This window comes from Austrofundulus limnaeus, unplaced genomic scaffold, assembly GCF_001266775.1.
Source record: "Austrofundulus limnaeus strain Quisiro unplaced genomic scaffold, Austrofundulus_limnaeus-1.0 Scaffold67, whole genome shotgun sequence".
NCBI lineage: Eukaryota > Metazoa > Chordata > Actinopteri > Cyprinodontiformes > Rivulidae > Austrofundulus > Austrofundulus limnaeus.
This window is the reverse complement of record NW_013952469.1, coordinates 117,326-129,090: the sequence shown is the minus strand read 5'-3', so window position 1 is coordinate 129,090 and position 11,765 is coordinate 117,326. Positions and strand designations below refer to the sequence as shown.

General features: G+C 39.5%; 1 protein-coding gene across 1 annotated transcript in view; it reads right to left on the bottom strand.

Annotated features, from left to right (window-relative positions):
* The window catches only part of cttnbp2 (cortactin binding protein 2), a gene marked incomplete at its 3' end in the record, with an annotated part of 136,946 nt that overhangs the window by 18,021 nt on the left and 107,160 nt on the right, over positions 1-11,765 (bottom strand). The window contains 4 exon segments of the mRNA XM_014010262.1: positions 218-317; positions 3,218-3,304; positions 4,229-4,308; positions 7,245-7,340. Coding sequence (XP_013865716.1) covers positions 218-317; positions 3,218-3,304; positions 4,229-4,308; positions 7,245-7,340 — 363 coding nt within the window.

Genomic DNA, 11,765 nt, shown 5'->3' with positions numbered 1-11,765 from the left:
AGGTGACATAGATACTTTATTATGGTATAGTATTTAAATACATGCCTGAGAAACACATAATATTGGCCCTTTAACAAATAGAAGTAATTCTGGTAATCCTAGCTGAAGTTTCATCTCAGTGTAATGTGTTCAAATAAAAACACTTCACATTTTGCTGGTGTGTTGTGAACGGACCACGAACAAGCATTCAGTGTGTTTCCTCGTGCACATTTCTCACCACAGCTGATGAAAGTGTCTAGCAGCTGCTCTTTGCTCAGGTTCTGGTCCACCTCCACCCTGACCACATCGCAGCTGATGCCCCCCGCCTCCTGCTTCCACTGGAACAAACACAGGCGGAGAAAAGGAAGGGGTGGAGGGGAAAGAAGAGACAGAATAATGTAAGATGAGAGTGTGTTGCCATGGGAACACAGAGAATGTACTACTACAGTGCGCTGAGAGAAATGGAGCCGGAGGAGGGTTTGAATGAACACAAAAAGCTTTTTTGTTTTTTCAGACATGTCCCTCTCTGCTGTCAGAGAGAAAAATGTGAGTTTACAGCTGATTTATTCTGTACTGCATCAGAATGATACAGTATGTTTACAAAAATACAATCGCAAACGGGGCTGCTCAATATAGTTCATCGTTATCATCTGTGTGTCACCACTACAGAGGGCGGCCATAAACTGAAAAATAAAATGCATAAAGATAACATATCTGACATTCAGAAGGACCCCCGCTGCCATAAATGAAAAAAGCAGAGAAAAAAAGAAAAGAGAGGAACATGATGAATGATGGCATGTTTTCCTACAACACAGCCCTGATAAAACCAGATAGTGAAGCTGAATGTTAGTGAACACTAACACTACTATTACAAGTATTATTATGAAACGTGACATGAACAAACCAAAAATTTAGCTGCAAATGTAAGCATCCTCATTTTTATGATTACAAAAAATGTAAGACCACAGAAATCTCACAGGAACAAACACCATTAGCAACTTTAACCATGGCAACACAAGAGGAAGAGTACTCTGATCCAGACAGTAGCCATCGGTGAGTCAGACTGTAACCATCAGACTGTAACCTTCCGTGACTGTAGCCATCTGTGAGTTAGACTGTAATCGTCTGTGATTTTAGATATCTGTCATTCAGACTGTAGCCGTCAGTGAGTCAGACTGTAACGTCTGTGTCTTTAGCTATCTGTCATTCAGACTGTAGCCGTCAGTGAGTCAGACTGTAACGTCTGTGACTTTAGCTATCTGTACTTCAGACTGTAGCCGTCAGTGAGTCAGACTGTAACGTCTGTGTCTTTAGCTATTTGTGAGTCAGACTGTAGCTGTCAGTGAGTCAGACTGTAACGTCTGTGTCTTTAGCTATCTGTCATTCAGACTGTAGCCGTCAGTGAGTCAGACTGTAACGTCTGTGTCTTTAGCTATCTGTACTTCAGACTGTAGCCGTCAGTGAGTCAGACTGTAACGTCTGTGTCTTTAGCTATTTGTGAGTCAGACTGTAATCGTCTGTGACTGTAACCATCTGTCAGTCATACTGTAACTGTGGGTGAGACAGATTGTAACCGTTTGTGACTGTAGCCATCTGTCAGTCAGACTGTAATCGTCTGTGACTGTAGCCATCTGTCAGTCAGACTGTAACTGTGGGTGAGACAGATTGTAGCATTCAGTGAGTCAGACTGTAACCGTGGGTGAGTCAGATTGTAACCGTTTGTGACTGTAGCCATCTGTCAGTCAGACTGTAGATGTAAGTCCGTCAAATTGTAATTGTCTGTGACTGTAGCCATCTGTCAGTCAGACTGTAATCATCTGTGATTCAGACTGTAGCTGTCGGTGAGTCTGACTGTAACTGTCGGTTATACTAATATGTATTGCTGTCTAAGTAAGAAAACAAAATTAAACTACTGGAGTAAAACTAAAACAAAATGATCACCAAATTTGGTAGATTTCTTAAACAAATAAACTAACAAAACCAACAAAGCTTTTGGCCCTAATCCAAAGCACTCAAATGTTTACAAGTAGGCCCTCTGAGTCAGCTTACAGAAGTCTACAAAAAAGGTTTTACTAATACAGACCATAAGACCAAACCTTTAGTCACACACTTTAACAATAAGACCTGGCAAAAATCAAACTAAGCCAAGGTCGAAGCTTAACACACCAAGACAAAAAAAAAAAAAAAAAAAAACCCAGATGGCAAACTGCTCAGACTAAGAACAGCTGGTCTTAAATATTGGGAGGCCTGCACAGATTGGAAGATGGAGATGAATGATCCAACTCGGTAGAGGAGGAGGTCCACCCGGAGGAGCCAGGAGAGGCCAGACAATCTTTGAGTTGTCACCGTACAGCAGGGCCTGCCAATCGCCTACCTGAAATAACACTCCCTCATACAAACAGGCCATAGCAGACTGCAACACCAGAGGCTCACTGTAGTAAGATAACACGTCTGTGTTTGCGTACAAAATCGGTTCAATTACATCAGCTAATCTGTGCTAACATCTAACCTGTGCAACAAAGCAACATTTCATTTATGTTTAATGAGAGGATAACTAATGGCCTGTTTTATTCTTCAGCTGTGCCTTTTAGGGAATAATCTCCCTCCATCTCTGCTATCCCAGCATCCTCCTCTGTCACACCAACCTTCTAAATATCCCTTTTCACCACATTCATGAACCTTCTCTGCGCTTTTCCTTTTCTTTGGCAGCTCCATATTTTGTCCCAAATATCCACTGTTCATCCTCTGCTCATATTCAAACTATCTCAGACTTAAACCTCTGAAGCTGAGCTCTCATTATCTTGTCAATTTAGGTCACTTTCAATAAAAGTCTGAACATTTTTTTAACCTCTGCCACCTCCAGGCTTTTTGTTAGCCCCACCATCTCTAAACCCAACACCATCAAGGCTATTTACCACCTTGTAAACCTGCTGTTTGTCTTTTTCAGCTCACTTCTTGTCTTTATCCTCTCCACCCTGCCTGTTCTCTTCTTCACTTCTCTTGAACATTGCATGTTGAATTGTCTGGGTGGCCCCAGATACCTAAATTATTTCTTTTTCGATACCTGTTTCTACTTCTACTGTTCCCCTCAGCTTCCACACATTCACACACATTGACTGTCTCACTTCTCTTGGTCACTCTGACCATGAACTTTCCTGATCAGGTTTTTGGATTAGATTGTTCCACTTCAGTGACTTCTCAGCTCTTTGTGGCAGTGGTTCAGTGGCCGTGGACGTACCTTGATGCAGCGAGCGACCAGATTGGCAACGTACTCCAGGCAGCTGCCCTCCAGCCCTTGAAAGATGAGGCTTCCGTACTGCTCCACCTGTATACAGACAGAGAAACACCTGAACAGTGAGAATACTGGATCAGAGTGAATCTTTGCCTCCATGTAAGCATGTTAATCCCTGTTTCACAACAATCTGTCAGGTAGATTTACACTTTCTTTTCTATAAACCACATAAAATAAAATCCAGTAGTGGGCACAGTTCCCTAAAGCACTAAAGCACTAGTAAGCGAACTAATTTCCTGATTAGTGCTTTAGGGCTTTTGCTAATTAAAAATATTTTAGTGGATTAGCCCTTGCTAAATTTATAGGCTAAATTTAGAAGCACTAACTGAGATCTATAAATGTTATTGATCAATGTTAATGTTAACAGCTGAGGGTGAAAGGTATGACATGTTGTTCATGTGTGTGTCACTGATCCACCAGGTGACAATATATTAACAATAAATGAACTCGAAAACAGCTGTAGAATGTCAATGATAAGTCTTAAGAGAGTAACATGGTAACATGTAACTCATGTTGTCTGCTGAAGAATGTTCATAGGTTGACTGGGTTATTTTAGTGCTTTAGAATTAGGGGACCTAAATATTAGAGTTAGTGCTTTAGGGCTAGTGGAACTAATTTTTAGATTAGTGCTGCCCACCACTGATAAAATCACAGATTTGCCTGAATTTCATCTTTCTTCCAGGTTGTGCACTCTGCACAACCTGCAGGGGGCGCTGAAGCTGATAGGAAATGGTGAGAACTGTTGATCCCTTTTCCTTCTATTCCCCTTCATCTGCACCTGCTTCTTCACCATTTCTACTGACACATGCTTCTCACTTTACTTCCTATTCTCCAAGATCTCTGCCTGCTAATCCCCCATCCTTTTACAGTCCTCTGAGTGTGTCTGAATAAAGGTGTGTGTGTGTGTGTGTGTGTGTGTGTGTGTGTGTGTGTGTGTGTGTGTGTGTGTGTGTTTACCAGGCGGGCACAGTTGTGCAGCAGCGGCACGGGGAAGAGGGATTCCAGAGCCAGCTCATCGAGACACGACTGAGGCAGACCTGTCAAAAACACACACCTCCTCAGATCTGCTCTAAGGAACAGGTTCAGGTTCTACACAAGTTTCAGTTAAAAAAATATATTGTTAAAATTAAAAACTGGAATATTTAACAACTGTGTTTGTTTGTCTGTATGAATATGTTATTGAAGTTGTTCAGGTGAATGTGTGTACAGATGTGTAGATGTAGGTTAATGTACACGCAGAGGTCTATAACGTACTTGATAAAAATAACTAAATAAAAGTAAAATTACATGAACAGAAAATGACTTTGGTAAAAATAAATGTCACTGAAGAGAAAACTACTTAAGTAAAAGTCATAAAATTGTTCACAAAAACTGGGAAAGTAGAAGTAAAAGTACTTTTCCACGCTCTCTAACAAATTGTTGAATTTACACAAACAAACTGGCTCCACAAAACCAAGCTGATTAAACTGGTCAAATTCTAATAATATCGCCTCAAATTTACTCTACTAGGTTTAGTGGAAATAGTTCATGATTTAGTTGAGTAAATTCAACACTTAATTATTTAGAGCACATAAACAACTCCTTTCATGATGAGTTCAGACAGATTTAATTTACAAGTAACTAGGGATTAAATTTTAGAGTAAATAAGTAAAAGTATCATTTTTAGGTTTTAAAAGTAACTAAGTAAAAGTCAAAAGTCATGATTTAAAAATACTTTGTAAAATTATAAATCCTCAAAAAAATTACTGAAGTACTGTAACAAAGTAAATGCACTTAGTTACTATAAACCTCTGTGTATACATTTGTGTAACTTTGCTGTGACAAAAACATTAAGTTAATCAACTTTTTCCCCCCATATGTTTTATGTTTCTTGTTAAAAAGAAAAAGATTAATGGATGTTACTGTAAGAAAAATTTTATACTCCGTATTACTGCTTTTATATATCAAATACAATGTTTTTTTTATTCATAAACTATGTTCTTGTGTTCCCTCCTTTATTATCCCCTCAGCCAAAGATGAAAGGGCATAAAAATGTTGCGCCTGTCTGTCTGTGTGTAGTCATTTGTCCATCTGTTAGCAAAATATCTCACGAACCACTGGATAAAGTGCAATCAACTATATTTTCGAGTTGGTCCAGTTCAAGGTGGTCATCAATCGAAGCAACCACACAAACAGTTATAACTAAAGTTTAAAAATTATTTTATGTGGTAGTATCAGAGTCATCCTCAACACACAGTCCAAGCACTAACAGGTTTAGGAAAAGCTGTTAATATTGAATGATACCCTGCATAATGTAATTTAAACATTTTAACTCTAACCCATTGTAAGACTAAAACATCAAGAAATGCTTGATCCAACTTTGTATTTTGTTTTTTTATCTGCCCAATTCTTCATTTGCATTAGATAAATGAGGATGACAGTGGTAGAACCTGTGTAATACTACACATTATACTGCAGGCTTCATGACAGCACCAGTAATCTTTAGACTGACACCTGTCAGCTGAGGGAGGAGACAGTCAGCAGCAGGAGGGAACACAGGATACAGTCATTAACTCATTAAACTGCAACTCAGCTTTTGTAGCAGTGAGTAAAAGGAATTCAAGATATGAGCCGGTTCAGTCTATAGAGCGAACACATTTACTCTTTACTGTCATGTTTAAAATGTAACGAAACCTCAAATATCAGATGTGTAAGATCCAAAGGAACAATTCACCGTGTCTGATGGGATCAAATGATTTCTCCAGCAAAACTCGTGAAACTAAAAGTTTAGTTTGTTTTAAAGTAAAAATTGAGAAAAATTCATCAGGCTTCTTATAAAAGTTAAAACATTTTCTATAAAAAACACAGCATTTTTATATATACACAAACTTATAGAAGAAATGATGTTATATTTATAGTACTGTAGATGAGTTTTACATACATGTCAACTTGTACGGCATGTCTGTAAATTATAAGGATTTTATGTCATTTTGCAGGTATAGGGACGTATAGAGCAATCTCACGGATTTTTTCAAAACCTCATTTTCAAATTTTATCTAACATGTCAGAGCCTGCAGGATGATTTAAAAAACAATAAATAACATCAAACAGCCATCTTCTAACCTGTTCTGCCGCTAGAAATAAGTTTTGAACTTTTTTCCGCTCTCCTTTCCTCCTGCTTCGCAGCGGGTGCTTTCATGTCCGCAGTTGACAGACACCCCACCCCCCCACCCCCCCGGGTACAAGTTGTACGGATGTTTTTGCAAAATTTACGGATTTTTGAGGCTCTTTATACAGGTAAACGTCCGGCAAGGTTGACATGTATGGTTAGTCTGAAACAGACCAACACATAATGACAGAAAATATAGATGGTTGACTGTGACAATGAGCAGGCGATGGAAGCAATTATTACAGATGTGAGGCACAAATTGACAGCGTTAAGCTTGAACTGGGCTGCAAAAGCTAACACCGAGTTCATGCTGTTGTACAAACTCACAAACAACAAGCTTCAGAAACACCACGAGGCAGCAGATAAACCACCTGTAGGTTGGACTGAATGTGGTCCTTTGATTACTTTGACATGTCAGTATGGCCCTATCAGACACTGCCTACCCCTTCCTTTAAAAAACAAAACTTTTCATACAGCACTTTGGTTTTCTTAACTATTGGTATTCCATTAAATATGTGAATTGTTGTTTAATATTAAATTATGTGACTGAATGATTAATCAGATCTAGAGTTAGAATAAATTGATCTCAGTTATGAACTACTCAAAAGACTCATTTGGCAAACATGTCCCCGGTTGGGTTTTCTCTAACGTGCTGTTGAACCTGATACATCAGAGCCTTTTCATGTTAATGGATCCAAAACGAAATTTGTAAATCCCTTTTATCCACCAAGTGGTATTAGTCCCCCGTGACGGCAGCTCTGATTCAGTTTTACTGCTGGCTGAGGGACAGCAGGAGCCCACTGACTGTGGCTGCCAGGTTTGTACCTTTGAGGCGGATGGTGATACACTGACTGAGAGGCTTTCTGACCAGGTCCCATGGAGATAAAGGCAGCTCCTGACCGGGCAGCCACACAGTGTCTCCTGTAGGACAGACAAAAAGACATGGACACCTCAGTTACAATCATACATGTCATCATATACACAGCCATAAACAAACAACATTACTCTCTTTCAATGTACAGGTTTGTTGTATAAACTGATTATTTAAACGAGTTACATAATTAGTAAAACCACTTAATTCTCAAAAGAGAGCTTTAGTTGAAAGCAAAGTTAACAGTTGAAGATGTTTATTTATACAAAACATTTCAGCAACAAGGTGATTCAACGTGTTCTACATCAGTGGTTCCCAAACTTTTGATCTTCTGACCCACAAAATATCCATGGCAAAAACTTGTGACCCCAAATATTACTGGTCTGAGTACATGAACTTTGTTAATAACCCTAAAAACACAGGCTTTTTGACAATCTAAACAGCTTGTACACAAATACAAATACTTATTTTTTACTTATTTTGTATTTTTGTAATAATTATAGGGAAACTATTACATCAGCAGTTATTTTATTACCCTTTAAATTAATTTCTGGAGATTATCCAAGGTGCTTCATGACCCATAATTGGGTCCCAAGCCCAACTTTGGGAACCAAAGTGCAGTGGTTCCCAAACCTTTCAGCTTTTGACCCACAAAATAGCAGTAACAGAGACCTGTGTCCACAACTATTTTTGGATGATAAACATTTGTATCAGGTCAACAAAACATGGGCATAGTAACAATATTTTTATACTACATTTATCCATTTTAAACACACTAACCTCACTCCTTTGTAACTACTAAGGCAAAAATGTCATTAATTCAGAAAATCTTTTCAGGACCCCACCTTGATGTTTCGGGACCCCACTTTGGGTCCCGACCCAAACTTAGGGAAACACTGCTCTACATGATGGGACATGGAGGTGTAGCAAAGCTCTAGACTAACTTTTTGCACTGGTTGCACCGGTGCTCCTAACATTTTTTCTTAGGCACACCAGCACAAAAGTTAGATGCACCCATATTTTCAACCATGTCACATTTAACATCAGAGTTTTACAGGTTATTTTTTAAAATCACTGTTCATTAAGGCAATATTAACTTGAAAATAATTAGTTAACAATCTAGTAAACATGAAGTTCTTTATTTGAACCAGAATTGTAGACATTTAACTTACTGAAAAGTATTTCAAGTGATTCTATAAAATTCTAAGTGCAAATGTTTAAGGGCTGAACATCTTATAAACATCTTAAACATTTCATGGTTAATTTTTTAGACACATGCCCCTCAGATGGACAACTATGGATCTTTGGCCTTGGATAAACCAGAATGATGAACAGAGAATAATGATTAATAACAGAAATATTACTGATAATTATTAAAAGGTTGTGCACATTTAAAAAAAAAATAACACATACAAGTCAGCAATTTAATTAGCATTTGTTGAATCTTATTATATTATTTCAGTTTGGGTCAGGTGTGTAGCCTACCTTGGAGGTTATGGTTGGTTGTAGAATTGACGGGGAAATGAATGGAAGTCAATACAAAGTCCCCATGAGGATAGAACAACAGTGTGTGCTCGGGAGGTGTGGAGCGGAGCCGCGAGCAGAGCGCTGTGTCATTAGGAGACATGAGACTGTCGGCGGGCGACCATTGATACTGCTGGAATAGTTTTATGGAACATGGAAACTTTTTGTTTCAGCGGGCGACCGCTCCCCCTCCCCCTCAAACTATTGGTCGCACCAGTGTGACGGACATTTTTTTTAGTCGCACTATTAGGAAATCAGGTCGCATTTGCGACCAAATTGGTAGCACTCTAGAGCCCTGAGGTATAGGTTTCTGAATCACAAGTTCTTTTCTACAACAAAGTATTAGGCCCGCACAAGATTTTTTTTTAAATTACAAAGTTGCAACATTACGAGAATAAAGTCAAATGACAATAAAGTCATAATATTATGAGATTAAAGTTGTAATATTAGATTAAAGTCATGCTTTACTTTACATAAAGCCTATCCTTTACATGAAAAACAGTCTTACCACTGCATTAAAATGAGGAATGTTGACCAAATTGTGAAGCTGTTCTTAAAATTAATACTTAATCTCTTTGCACATTAGCATCAAATTATCAGTAGCAGGACTTTGAAACAATTGTGCAAACGACTATATGATAAACTCAAGCTGTATTGTAATTAATACACTGACAGATTTAGTTGTCATTTAATTTGGATGAAAGCATATTACACTAACAGTGACCAAAGTCATGGCAGACTACTTTATAAACACACGTGCATGGCTGTCCACAGCAGGTGTGAGGAAAATCAGGAGGAAACTAGTAAAAATAAATCAGGAATGGTAAATGATAAGATTGACTTTTTTCTCACAATGTTATGCCTTTTTTCTCATAAGATTACAACATTAATCTTGTAATATTTGGACTTTATTCTCATAATAATAATAAAAAATCTCATTGTGTGGCCCTAATTCTCCATCATACTTTACTTCTTCTTAGCATAGGGAGGAGTAAACTCTCGGGTCAGGTAGCATGCAGCGTGTAGCATGCTACCTATGTAGCATGCAGCATGTAGTATGCAGCATGTAGAATGTAGCATGCTACATGTAGAATGTAGCATGCTACATGTAGCATGCAGCATGTAGAATGTAGCATGCAGCATGCAGCATGTAGAATGTAGCATGTAGCATGCAGCATGTAGCGTGCAGCATTTAGCATGCAGCATGTAGCGTGCAGCATGTAGCATGCAGCATGTAGAGTGTAGCATGCAGCATGTAGAATGTAGAATGTAGCATGCAGCATGTAGCGTGCAGTATGTAGCATGCAGCATGTAGCATGCAGCATGTAGCATGCAGCATGTAGCGTGCAGCATGTAGCATGCAGCATGTAGCATGCAGCATGTAGCATGCAGCATGTAGCGTGCAGCATGTAGCATGCAGCATGTAGCATGCAGCATGTAGCATGTAGCATGCAGCATGTAGCGTGCAGCATGTAGCATGCAGCATGTAGAGTGTATCATGCAGCATGTAGCGTGCAACATGTAGCATGCAGCATGTAGCGTGCAGCATGTAGCATGCAGCATGTAGAGTGTAGCACGCAGCATGTAGCGTGCAGCATGTAGCGTGCAGCATGTAGTATGCAGCACGTAGCATGCAGCATGTAGCATGCAGCATGTAGAATGTAGAGTGCAACATGTAGAATGTAGCATGCTACATGTAGCATGTGGCATGCAACATGTAGAGTGTAGCATGCAGCATGTAGCATGTAGAATGTAGCATGCAGCATGTAGCATGTAGAATGTAGCATGCAGCATGTAGAATGCAGCATGCTACATGTAGCATGTGGCATGCAGCATGTAGAATGTAGCATGTAGCATACAGCATGAAGCATGCAGCATGTAGCATGCTACATGTAGAATGTAGCATGTGGCATGCAGCATGTAGAATGTAGCATGCTACATGTAGCATGTGGCATGCAGCATGTAGAATGTAGCATGCTACATGTAGAGTGTGGCATGCAGCATGTAGAATGTAGCATGCTACATGTAGCATGTGGCATGCAGCATGTAGAATGTAGCATGCAACATGTATAATATAGCATGCTACATGTAGCATGTGGCATGCAGCATGTAGAATGTAGCATGCAACATGTATAATATAGCATGCTACATGTAGCATGCAGCATGTAGAATGTAGCATGCAGCATGCAGAATGTAGTATGTAGCATGCAGCATGCTACATGTAGAATGTAGCATGTGGCATGCAGCATGTAGAATGTAGCATGTAGCATACAGCATGTAGCATGCAGCATGTAGCATGCTACATGTAGAATGTAGCATACGGCATGCAGCATGTAGCATGCAGCATGTAGAACGTCGCATGCAGCATGTAGCATGCAGCATGTAGCGTGTAGCATGCTACCTATGTAGCATGCTACCTATGTAGCATGAGAGTCCTGTGAACAGGCATTTTTCTAGAGGAGCGTCTTCAGTTTTCAGACCCCTACTTTCAGCTGGTGATGCGTCAGGACACTGTACTGAACCCTGGGTACACAAAAAGTTTCTTCTTTTTTTTTACACTATGTAAATTTTGTAAACCTCCATAAACATTGTGAGCAGCATGAGGGTGACTGCAGTTATTTTATGAAACCAGAGGAAGACCCATAAAGAATAAATTATGCTGGCTTGGATGGAGGAGCTGGGAGGCTTCAGCAGCTGTTCAGTAGGTCCTCTAGAAGAGTTCTTCTTTGTTAAAAACACTTTTCGTCTCTCCTCTAAGAGACGTCTTCAGTCTGAGGAGTTTCAGGTAAACTCAGCCTTATAAACAGCTCATGGACAAACAGGTTAATGATGACAATCAAAACTGTTTGTTCACGTGCAAGCTTCGTAAACATATGTGTGTGTGTGTGTGTGTGTGTGTGTGTGTGTGTGTGTGTGTGTGTGTGTGTGTGTGTGTGTGTGTGTGTGTGTGT